Below are 13,101 nucleotides of genomic sequence, written 5' to 3' on the forward strand. Positions count from 1 at the left end.
TATGAATCGGTGCATCTAGTCATAATACTATCAACAGGGACAGGGGTATGCGTTTACACCCCCTGTTTGAGGCGGTTGTCTTCAGACGTGATGATCGATTTCGTATGGCACGCTCCCGAGTCACATCCGTTTCCGGTGCGCAAGTGGGAAATGCCGACTATGTGCCTGATGAATCACGTGTTTGAGTTGATTTTTGATTTGGTAGTTGTTGGCACATCGGCTTCTGTGGCCATATTGCACCTCCCAAGGTTTTTGCCGTACTTTGATCCAAGCCCAAGGCGGGAATCAAACCCGCGACCTTTGGGTTGCCGGGCAGGTACTTTACCCACTCGGCTAGCCCGGTCGGCTACACGTGTTTGAGTGCCATGGGCCTGTTACTTAAGGATGTGTCTTGCCAGTAATAGTATACTGTTGAGGAAGGACAGTGATCTCCGGAAGCTTCGGTATTTTAGTATATTTTAACGATTTTAGCATTGTTTTTAATTGTTTTAACCTATTTTATTGTATTTATGTAATAGTCTAGTTTAACCGATATTTGTATCATATTTATTTTATATCTTATTTTATAGTAAAACTTTAACCGCTTGGCTGGTGTTTGAGTGTAATTATTTCAATATGGAATTACCCAGCCCCATAGGCCTTTTTGAAGAGATAGTTTAGGAGTTGGCAGGTAATAGATTTCTCCAGTACTTTAGAAAAACTGAAGGTAGGTGCATGTGACAATAATTGGATGGGAGGGATTTATCACCCTTTTCGGGAACTGACCGGATGCGAGCAAATTTCCAAACAGAAGAGAAAACACCAGTGGAATAAGAAAGTGTAAAAAGGCAACACAGAAGAGGAGCAAGCTTGTGAGCACAAGTTTTAAGAAGTGAAAAAAAAATGCCATCAAGATCTGGAACTTTCTTGACATCAAGCTTGTTCAAAATCCTGACATCCCTTTGACGAAAGACCACAGGAGGAATTGAGTGGAGTGTACTGGGAATTGTAGGAGGGAACTTGCCAAGATCATCAATACCAGAGTTGGAAGAAGAGTATGATACTAGCAAGTCAGCTTTATCTTTAGCTGAGGAAACAAGCCATCAAGTTTCAACAGAGGTAGGAGTATAGATTGAAAAAAGTTACTGCCAATGGCTTTGGCAAGAGACCAGATGCTCAACTACTATTTGGACAAGAAGCAACTTTTCTACTCTTAGCCCCTGTTCAAGATCTAATTTGGATTGATTTACTGCTTAACTGCTTTACAATTGTTGCAAGCTTTTGTGTAAGCGAAAATGAAGTTGGAGATCTGGATAAAAGCCAATTTTGATATTTAACATTCTTATCTTGAACAGACTTAATACATTTATTGAAAAACCGAGGTTTAGATAAAGGAAAAGATTTTTAGGTAGTTCATGGAATAAAATATTTTATACCCACAAGAATAATTTCTGTTCATGATCTGAGAAAACATTGGCTTTAGAAAATTTAAAACAGTACTGCAGCCAAGGAAAATAAGAATGAAATCTCTGTGAGACTTCTAATCTTCATGTGTAACCTCTTTCAGAATTAATGGACTGGAATATAGACTCAATTCTAATTGGATGAACTTCTGTGCATGTTTTGTTCTGTGACAGCAGACATGGCAAGAGCAGTACACTGGGAAAATAATTAATAAACCACAAAACTGCTTACTGTTTAAGTATACATAAGGGATCAGCAATAGTGTTTTAATCCAAGCACTCCATTTACTGGTATATGATCTAAGGTAAAACTTTACTTGTGCATAATATACAATGTTTGACTTCCATAATCCTGGTCATGACCCAAATTATGTTGATGTGTTGAATGTACTCTTTTTGTAATATATACCACATGACCAAAAGTAATTTCACACAGAGGTAGTTGCAAAAAAGACTCAATCCAAAAATATGTAGTAATATCATCACTGGTCTGTATGGCAACTTCATCTTCCTGGGCACACTTCCGATCAGCTTCTGGTAGGTGTTAGCTGAATTTCACTTCCATTCCTCCTACAAACCAGATGCCAGAGCCAGTGCGGAAGAAGGCTATTTTGGTAGCAGCCTTCTCCAATGCTGCTCAGATTCATCCCAAAAGTATTAAATGATGGCATTAAGGGCTCTGAGGCAACCAGTGAAACTTTAATGTCAATGCTATTAAGTAATACTATATGATTCTCACTATATCAATTTCATAACACTGCCCACAGTGCAGGTAGAGCATAATTGACCAAAATGTCCAAGTAGAGAATGGAATTCATTGTCTCAGACACTAGCACCAACAAACTAAGTCTAAACAAGCTAAAACAGCTACATACCCTCAACCATCCCTACAAAAATTCGTGGTTGAGATTATACAATATCCAATAGGGTTTTTTTTTTTTTTTGGTAGTTGTTGGCGCATCAGCTTCTGTGGCCATAATGCACCTCCCAAGGTTTTTTTGCGGTACTTTGATCCAAGCCCGAGGCGGGATTCGAACCCGCGACCTTCAGGTTGCCAGGCAGGCACTTTACCCACCCTGCTAGCCCGGTCAGCATATCCAATAGGAAGTGTTCTCCAAGCAATCTCCAAACTCATCCACATCCACTGGAACAGTTTATTACATATTAAGATTTGATATTCCATATGACCTTCTGCGATATGATGATTTTAATGTAGACATAAAATAAAAAATTACTTTATTATATGCAAAATACTTGTGAACTTTACCTGTGAATCTTGACCAAGACTACAATTTGAAATAGTATCTATATTCATTTTCTGCTGCTGAGAGGCTGATCGGGCCACTTTACAATTTAGAAATGCACTATCCTGTAAAGGAATAGAGGAAAACAATACATAAATTTTCTTTTCTTGTGGAAAATTGCTTTAAATTTCACAAAAAAATATTGTATTCTTGTAGTGTTCCATTAATATGGCTTACAAACCCGATATTTTCAACATTAGTATTAGCCACACAGTGTAAGAAAGCCACAGGGTTTTGCTGCACCAGCCAAAAAAAAAAAAAAAAAGTAAAAACTAGATAAGAAAATAAAAATTATATACTTCCCCCTACACATGCAGGTAACTATCCATTTGACCTTAGAATTTTTTAAACAGTCATCTTCAACTACCTATAGTTGCTGGATTAAAGAATATTTCCTATAATGTATTCTTTCTAAACCTCTCCTATAATGTATTCTTTCTAAACCTCTCCTGTAATTTGAATTTATGTCCCCTAGTTCCAGAATTCTTTATAACATAGGGATGGCCCATTCTTGTAGCTTTGTTAGGGCTTCACTGGCTGTTGTTTCCAGTCAGAATCAAGTCATCTGCAAAGGCTTGGGTGGAAAAATGGTCCAGATCTAGGTTCAGGAACTCATCCATGACCACATTCCATAGGAACAGGTCAAGGGCAGAGCCCTTGGGGCAGCCTCTGTAGACTTGTCAATAGGCATTTCTGACTGTAACACTTCTGTTGTGCAGATAGTCCTATATGCAGCTGTAAAGATTTGCTGGAACGCTAACTTCTCTGAGTCTTCGTAGTATACTAGGCCACCAGAGCAAGTCAAAGGCCCTGGCGAAATCCACTGATATTACTAAGAAGTATTTGGTGGCTGAATTTTTGACAGAGTCCGTCAAAGGGCATCTTCTGCCAAACTGGTTTGCGAACTGGAGATTTGCACTGTCATAGTGTTTTTCCAATCTGGAAAAGAGAAGACATTCAAATAATTTTGCTTAAAACGGGAAGGAGTGCTATGAGTCTGTATGACCTTGGCTGCTCTGGTGGCTAACTTGGGTTCTTCAAAATGAGGCATAGATTGGCCTCTTTCCAGTCATCTGGGAAAAGTCCAACTTCCAGGCAATGGTTATGCAGACTGAGGAGATTTCATTGCGTTTCTGTGAGCTTCTTAATTATTTCTGCTTCGATGAAGTCTAACCATGGCTTTTTTTGTTTTTTGTTTTGCCAATGGCAAATTTTAATTCATCTAAGTTTAAAAGCTGTTCTAATAGAAGTGGAGCTGTAGGATGCATTTTCATCGCAGATTTCTTGTTGCTGGCTGGATTGAGGATTGTGTTTAGTGGGAACAGGGTGTCCAAGGTGTTGTTTATTGACTCTTCCCATGTGAGAGTTGTGGTGCCCTGCGGGGTGAGTGTAGAGATGACATCACCTGTGGGGAGCTTGTTCGTAACAATGCGATACACAACTCTCCAGGGGGTGCTGTTTCAAGTCATGGAGACCATGTGCTCCCATGACTGTTTCTTCTTGGCTCTAATTAAGCTAGTGTAGTAATTCCTTAGCCTACGGTAGTTATTGTGTAGAGCATCAACTTCATGGGGTGGCCAGGTAGGGATATGGCGAGCATGTTGGAATGCTTTCCATGTTGCATGAACCTGATGGCAGAGATGTTCCAGTTGGTTGCACCACCACGGAACAGCACTCGGGAAAGGGTGTTTCTTCTTGATTGTTTTGTCACAGACATTGGCTGTGATTCATGTTATTTTTCTCTGATGCTGGCTGTGGTTGAGGTTGGTGAGAATGGTATTTCCAGAAATTTGAAGGGAAGCTTGAACCGTTGAATTAGAGGTTCCAGTCTGCTTTGTTAATTGCATAACAGATGATATTGTTTCTAGGTGAAGGTGCTGGTTCTACTGAGCCTTGAAGGTTAAAAGTAATCACCCTATGGTCGGAAGTTGTCCAAGCCTTGCAGACTTGCCAGTCGGTGATCTTAGTGGCTGCTGAGATGTCAATTGTGGATTCCCATAGGATGTTACTAAAGGTGGGTATGTTGTTGGGCTTGTTAAGGATTACAAGAGATTATGTAGCGAGAAAGTCCTTGTGTTGCCAGACAGTGTGGTTGCCCGAGCGGTCTTCCGAGTTGTTGTGCCACATTGCAGTAAGGTTGACAGTTGACAACGGCACAGAGAATAATCTTCCCATCTGGGAGAAAGGCTTGGACTGCTTGCAGATACCTGATGGCAGGGGCTATGTCCTCGCCTGGGCAACAGTACAATGAGATGATGTGGAGCGATCCCATAGGCCCTATAAGCTGGGCACACACCACCCATGGGGTACAGAGGGTAAGAATTTTGGTGGCAGTTATTTGTGGGTTCCTAACAGGGATAGCCACCCAGGGAGTGTCTTCTTCTGACTGTATAATTTTGTATGTAAGTGGATATCCCCTGACTTTTCTTGCATTTGTATAGGGCTCTTGAATGAATGGGGAGTCAGCCTTTATTCTTATTTGGTCCATGACAGCATGCACTCACTGAGTGTTTAGCTGCATAAATTTCATGATTGTACAGTTAAATGTCTTACATGGGGCCATAGTCGATTCTTTGTTGTTGTGTGCTTCTTGCATTCAGATAAACCGGGTACTTGTTATCCCTTATCGAATGCTTTTAATCCATTTTTGCTAGTTTACAGCTGGCGCAAACTGAACTGGTTTCTCAGCTGTGTTAGGGCGGCATTAAAGTTATATCCTTTCTGGGCACAGTGCCCACACATGGAATCGACCTGTGTGTGTGTGTGTGTGTGTGTGTGTGTGTGTGTGTGTGTGTGTGTGTGTGTGTGTGTGTGTGTGTGTGGTATGGCCAAACCTGCAACAGTGAAAGCACTTTAGGACAGCTATGTGTTCTTTGAATCTATGGCTGGTCCACTCAAGGTATACCCTGTCCTGCTGCTTAATTACTTGCCAAGCTTGTGCAGAGAGGTCAATGACCCAGTTTACATTCTGGGAGGATTTTCCTTTGGTCTAGTACTTTGGTCGTACCGCATCTTCGATGCTGGTAAATTTCCTTTCACCTTGGAGGTTTCTACAATAGATTTCTTCAGCGACTTGTTCCAGTGTGAGGTTTTTATTGATGCCGAAGACAAGAATTGCTGGACCTTTCTTTTTGTGGGTCTCAGCTGTGAGTTTCGTGGTGGAAATTTTTGGGTTGTCAAGTATTGTCTGGGCTTCGTGTCGCATTGCAGTCTCGATTATTACTCCGATATTCCTGGTTTTTCTTGTTGATTTGATACAGGTGTTCTTTAAGTCGCTTGCTAATTTTTGTAAAACAGCCATCTTGACGGCTTCACTCGATTCCATGGGGCTGTCTTCCACTGGGTTTTAATAAAACCAGATGTTGCTCCTTTAGTAGTGTTTTCTTTATCTGGGTGGGCTTGTGTGCTTCAGTATTCTTTTTTGAAGGATTCCTCAGAACATCTACATAAGAGAGAGTGCGCTGTAGCATTTCATTTCCATGCTCTTCCCAGTAGGTTTCCACTTTGGATTTGAGCCACTCGTTGACGTGAAGGTCAAAAAGGATGCATTCCATCTGGCTCCATATCTTTATTATATCTCCGCAAATTGCAGCTGTAATCCAGTTGGTCAGGTTGGCCATGAGAGCTTCCAAGCCAGATTTAAGGGGGAACACTTCGTCAGTTACTGTTCCTGAATACAGGTGTTCAGAGTCACGAATGTATCGGTAAGCTTGGTCGGTATTTGATATGGCTGTCATATCTGTGGAATCGTTATCTCTAATGGCGTTGTGGGATCTCTGTCCACTTTGGCTGCAGTTTCCCTATTACGTTTCTTGCAGGCGAGGTCAGGCCTAGTTTCTTTTTGACCTCCCAGAGATTCATTTTGTGCAAAGTCACTCCTGGATCTTGTTAGGGGGACAATGTTCCTTCCTTATTTTCCGGCTCACAGTTCGACATGATGGAGATTGTCAGTTTTGATTGATGGGCAAGTACGGATTTGCAGGCACTTCGGATAAGCGGGTAGATTTCAGTTTATTCCATTTTTACCAACTGCAACAAGCAAAATGACATGCACACTTGTTGTTCTTAAGTTTTAGGCAGTGCATTTTGTGTGAGGTTAAATTCAGGTCAAGAAATAGTTTTGTTTTCTCCTGGGCGAACTAGGTCAGCTTTTGCTTTCACTGTGTCTCCCAAGGATTGGAACCAAAAGGCAAGGGGTAGCAGGCAGGAAATCACTTTATAGCCGGAGCAGAACAATAGTCTAGGATACTTGAAAGCCCTTAGGCAGTCAAAGAGACCAATGGTCAGAGATCATCTTGTTGTGACAGCAGGCAGTAATCGAAGCAGCACAATGAGTATAGCCTATGCATGTGAAAGTTAGAACAAAATTTAAATTAAAATACTTATCTATGGAGGCTTGTATCCAGGGTCACCCCGTGCGGGTGTGGAGGTTGTGCCCTGCACAAAGGCGCCTGATCAAGAGGGGCACCATTTCAAAACGATAAATAATAGTAAATTTTTATACAATGCTCTTAAGCATGAAGTAAAATTTTACTACATAGATTGCACGACTTAAAATAAACAGTAAGGCAATAAAAAATGAACAGTAAACTCAATGACCGATTAGCCACTTTGCTTTGACGTACCGCTTCATGAGTGGTGCATCAAAGCAGGTTTGAACATATTCAGTGCATTGATATCAGCGTGTCGATATGTGATCCATGCACTCCGCATTCTCAGAAACGACTTTTGTTCTGACTATTTTCAGTAATGCGAATAATGCCACATGCTACGCCACCCTAATGTGTGTAATGCGAACTGAAATTTTGAATGTAGTCGTGTTGATATAGCTGCATTGTGTAAGCAACACTTTTGTAGACCGGGGCAGCTAGCGCCAGACCCACAATGTTGTTGAATATCTTAGCGCTCAATAACAATGTTTGGGTTATACCGAAGAATGACATAAAGACAATAAAGCTGGCATTTATGATTTTTAGTTTGGAGATAGATTTAAACATGTGCTAAAGTATAAGAAAGGCATGTGATAGTTAACCCTACGAATGTTCACTTGTATTTCTTTGGTTCTTCACAATTATACCTATTATTCTTAAATATAAATAAATAAAATAAATCGTACCGTGCTGAAACAAAGTGCAAGTTACTTCCTGGAATTTATAGAATAAACACTAAATGTAAAATTCTATATTTTGTAAAAAAAAAAGAAAATATTTTGTTGAAAACATATATTTTCTTATATAATATGTAATTTAAACCCTAGATGTCAGAAAAAACGTCAAAGAAGTTATCTGGAGCTCAAAACAGAAAAAGACGATTACAAGGAGAACAGATCGAACATAAATTAACCGGATCACTGAACAAATTTCTGACTTCAGTACCACCAACAACAACAACTGTTAAGAAACAAAGAACGGAAAGTTTTGATGAAGCAAGCACCTCCACTTCAAAGGAGAACACTGAAGAACGAACAGCGCAACAAGATAAGTTTGAAGAAACTGATATATCTAATGAAGATGAAACTGGCCTCACCATAATGTCACCAGAAGTTGCAGTTAAAGAAATCTTGGATTCTGATTCAGAGAAACCCGAAACTTTGAATTTCACTTTAAATTTTAATGTTAACGATCCAGGTACTTGGCCAAAACATGTAATCATAAAAATTAGAGATTGTTTAGTTGAAAATTGTCCTTGTAAAGTAGTTAATAGGGATTTTCCTAAAGACGAATTGGGTTGCAAGTTTTCCAAATCCTGTTATTATCAAATGTTACCAAATGGAGAAAAAATTACCAGAAGTTATTTATAGTTTATTCAGAATCACGAAATTCAGTTGTTTTGTTATCATTGTAAAATATTTGGTGATCAAAACACGCAACTTACTAATGAATATGGTTGTAATGATTGGAAACACTTGAGTCATATATTAAAAAAACATGAAACAAGTTCCACGCACATTAAAAACGGTTCAAAATATAGCAAACTTAAAAGGTCGTTAAAGTAATAAATGTACGATTGATTCAACACAACAAAGATTATACGAAACTGAGGAAAATATTGGAAATCTGTTATAGAAAGGTTAATCTATATCAGGGGTGGCCAACTTAAAATGTGATGCGAACTACTTTTTTTCTTCAAAATGTACCGAGATCTACCATCTCAAGAATTTCATTGCACATAGTTAAAAAAAGTTAATCAACACATATTGAAAAACATTGTTTATAAATTTTAAAATTAAATACAATTCAGAATTCTTATTTTAAATTCACATGTATTTAAAATTTTAATTTATGCGAAGTTTGTGTCTTCATGTCATCTGCCAAGCTTTCAAAATTGGGAATATACTGTGATAAGGCCAACCATAAAAAATCTTCTATATACAAGTCTGTAAGAGTAGAGCGATTCTTCATCTTTGTTTGTTTCAAATACAAAAAGGCCGATTCACATAGATATGTGAAACCAAAACAGGAATTTAAAAGTTCACTGCATTTTTTTACATTTGGGTGGCGTCTCCGTAGCCAGGTGGGAAGGAGCAGCAGTGCGTAGCACACGCTTCTTGATTAGACCGGGGTTCGAGCCCGTCACCACCAAATACGGAGGATGCGGAAAGGTCAGGGAATGACCACCGCATATCCAGGAGCAATATGGCCTTAGTTGCTAATGCTCCTAAAAACCAAATAACAAACAAACAAACATTTGGGTACTTCTCTCGGCAAACATATTTTCAAAAGTTTTCTTCTGATCTGGCTTTTAGGAAGATATCGTTTTGCAATGTAATACAATTTCAAGGTCAGTTTTATCTTAGGCTGATGTGGCAACAGAACTGTCTGGTTTGGACAGAGGTGGGAACAGAAATGGGCAAAAATTGCAACCAATAACTTTGACAAGAGACCAGAATGCTCCGCTATGATTTGGACAAGAAGCAAGTTCTACTCTTAGCCTGTTCGAAATGTAGTTTGGACTGATTAATATAACTGCTTTACAAAGTATAAAAAATATATCTTAATTTAATTAAAATATAATTTTATTATATTTTTAATATAATAATTTTAAATTTAATTTAATGCCATTTCAATTTTTAAATTTAATTTAATGTCATGGTTTAATTCTCATCTATTTGTCATATATATTTTTATATTACCCCATAACCTTGTCAAGCTCCTGGCCATGGCAGGCATGTATTGTATCTTTATTGTACAATAAAGATTTCTTCTTCTTAATACTTAATAACAGTTTTTATTATTATGCAATGTCGCTTATAAAAACATAGTATTGGAAAAATTGTATAATAAAAATTCTACGACAACCACAGGAGCTCACATCTGGCGAGTATGGGCTTGGCACACCCAGGGTCCTGAGCTGGATATCATCATTCTTCTCTTTCTCGGTGATTCCTTTCTACTTCTCTACCTCTCTCTCTCTCTCTCTCTCTCTCTCTCTCTCTCTCTCTCTCTCTCTCTCTCTCTCTCTCTCTCTCTCTCTCAAAATCACTAATAATTTCAGAGAATAATATACAGATTTGTATTAACTCAGAAATAGTTGTGATAGGAGGTTGAAACAAACACCATGTATTACACTTTTTCAACATAGTCACCAGACAAAATGACATATTTTTGCCATCTCTCAATATATTTTTGCAGAAGTCTTCTGGCTGTCCTTTAAACCATAACTTAGCAGCAGAAATTCCCTCTTCATCAGCAGCAAAGTGTTTTCCATGAAGAAAGAACTTCAGAACAGTAAAGAGAAAGAAATCTAAGGATGATAGGTTGGAGAAATAAGCAGGATGCAGAAATATTTCAAACCCACATTCATGTACATGCCTCATTGCAGTATGCAAGGAATAAGCAGGGGCATAACCATGGAGCTGGTGCACACCTTTTGACACCTTCCCCATCTTCTTTCTTTTATAGCAGCCCATAGCTTCATGAAGAGGTTGGAATAATATTTTGCCATTGTAGTGTAATACTTTTTGAAGGTGAGCTGTTAGTATAATACCATACTGATCCCAAAAACTAGCAGCATCACCTTGCCAGCAGTTGGTTGCACTTTTGCCTTTTTGGGGATGGTGATTCTGCATGTTTCCATTGTTTTGACATTTGTTTAGTTTCGGGATCATAGTGATGGATCCAAATTTCATCCATGGTGGCTAGTTGTGAAAAAAAAACTGCTTTTCGTGGTGCATCAACAACATTTCATGTGCATATCGTGTCCTTTCCTTCTTCTGGTAAGGGGTCAGAAGTCTGGGAACCCATCTAGCAGGCACTTTACTCATATGAAACTGTTGGTGGTTGATGTTCTCCACGGACCTTACACTAATTTAGAGCTCTGCAATTAGTTCTTTGACTAATACAGTGATCTTCCAGGATCAATGCCTCGATTTTTGTAACTCTCTTCTGTTATAGCAGTTGCTGGGCATCCTGGGATTTTTTTATTTAACCAGGTTACAATGTTAACAACATTGTAACCTGGGCAGTCTTCTCCATAAATGGTGACCATTTCTTCACAGATTGTTTTGGGTGTTTCCCCTTTCAGAAAGAGGAACCAAATCACTAATCTATATTCCACTTTACCTGTTGCAACACTTCATTCAGCAATGCAAAGAAAAAATGAATTGTCACATTAAAACCAAAATTTGTGTGGTTGCTATAGAGATTTCAAGGTATCAAACAAAAAAATTTAAATCTTCCTATCACAACTACTTCTGGGTGAATACAAATCTTTTTTGAACAACCCCCCCCCCCCTCATCTGTATATACTTACCACAGCAATATTGAATGGCACATACTCCAGTCCTGCAACCTGAGTTAAAAGAAGCAGCATTCTCTAAAACAAAATAAAATTAAACCAATTAAGAAAATAATTCAAATTATACCTAAAAAACTGTTTAATGTTAAATCTACTAAAAATAGAGGACACTTAAATCACAAAAGATGTTAATATGATTATAGTTAAGGTAAGGTGCTATTCTGCTCTTATGAACCTAACTGCCACATTTTAAAGTAAAAAGAAAATTATAAACATAAAGATAAGCATAATAATATAAACATAAGTAAAGCAAAAAAAGTAAAAGCTCCTTGCCACAAGGAAGATGCCAAAATCCCCAAGGAACAAATGCCACTTATATAATAATGTAAAACACCACAAAATAGAAATAGGGAGATTACAAGCACTATCTCTTCAAAGGAACACCGGCACTTATGAATCTGAAAAAAGATTGTATTTCGATCACTGATTACTATCACAGCCAAATAGGGTGCTCCTAATAAGACCCGGACATGGAGAAAAATAATGAATCAACTAAAACTTGTGAAATAAGCTAAGACCAACCCACTTATCTATAACCATATTAGCAGCAAAAATTTGTTGCATTTATTTTGCAATTCAAGTGTTCCCTATTTTTAATAGCTTTATAAATATAGCCATGGCTTTCCTGAATAGTAAATGTTACTGTTTACTGTGTTATGATTTTTATGTAAATAAATTTTTATGTAATTTATGTATAGGCCGAAATATGTAAATATTTCAGCCTATAAAGGCAATCAGCAGTTAGCCCAGTGTTTCCCAAACTGTGTTCCGTGAGATGTGAACAAGTGTTCCACGAAAAATTGTAAGTAAATAATTAAAAAAATAAAATAAATAAATTTTGCAAATTTGTAGCATACACCACTTTTGTATCATTATAATTTTTAACTTTTTTTTTTTTTCGGTTATTAATATACTGGCCTAGACTAATAATCAAATAGATTGCGGAACACTTTATTTTGGCAGGCTTTTGCATAGAGACGTATGCGGTAGAAGTAATGACATCTACAAAAAAAAGCAGCAATGTAGTGATCTAATATGCTATTCATATGCAATTTAGCCTGGAGTACACGGGTTGAAGGAGAGGAGGAAGCGAACCAATACCATAAATAAACTCACTTCCTTGTATAATTTGTTTTTGATAATTATTAGTATTTCGATATATTATTATTAAAATATGTGACCATGGATTTGTGGTTGAAAAAAGGAACTTTAAAACGAGAAGCAAAGTACTTCTAGTAGTGCAACCGTGTTCGATGAAAACGAACACAATACTGTCACACTTCAAAGTGAAGATAAACAATCGCAGCCTTTTGTTCCCCAAAAATCCGAACTGAAAAAACAGGAACCAACTAATAAAAGACCAAAATAGCAGTTATTTGAATTTCGGCTTTACATGTGTTGTAAATAAAGATGCTCCTGATGCATAGTGTGTCATATGTAATAAAATATTAGCAAAGAGTTCTTCAGCTCTCTCTCTAAATTTATATTTCATAAGTGTTCCATGAATATGCTGTGAGATTAAAAGCTTTCCGTGACTAAAAAAGTTTGGGAAATGATGA

At 37.9% G+C, this 13,101-nt stretch overlaps 1 protein-coding gene across 2 annotated transcripts in view; it reads right to left on the minus strand.

Annotated features, from left to right (window-relative positions):
* prd1 (pleckstrin homology domain-containing protein pruning defect 1) overlaps positions 1-13,101 on the minus strand; it is a 218,090-nt gene that overhangs the window by 146,688 nt on the left and 58,301 nt on the right. For both annotated transcript variants that reach the window (XM_090382672.1, XM_090382670.1), the window contains exons 4-5: positions 11,498-11,560; positions 2,710-2,811 (exon numbers count right to left, since the gene is read on the minus strand). In XM_090382672.1, coding sequence (XP_090238798.1) covers positions 2,710-2,811; positions 11,498-11,560 — 165 coding nt within the window. The remainder of the gene's footprint in view (positions 1-2,709; positions 2,812-11,497; positions 11,561-13,101) is intronic.

The sequence above is a fragment of the Mastigoproctus giganteus genome, chromosome 10 (genome assembly GCF_048544385.1).
Source record: "Mastigoproctus giganteus isolate SK-2022 chromosome 10, ASM4854438v1, whole genome shotgun sequence".
NCBI lineage: Eukaryota > Metazoa > Arthropoda > Arachnida > Uropygi > Thelyphonidae > Mastigoproctus > Mastigoproctus giganteus.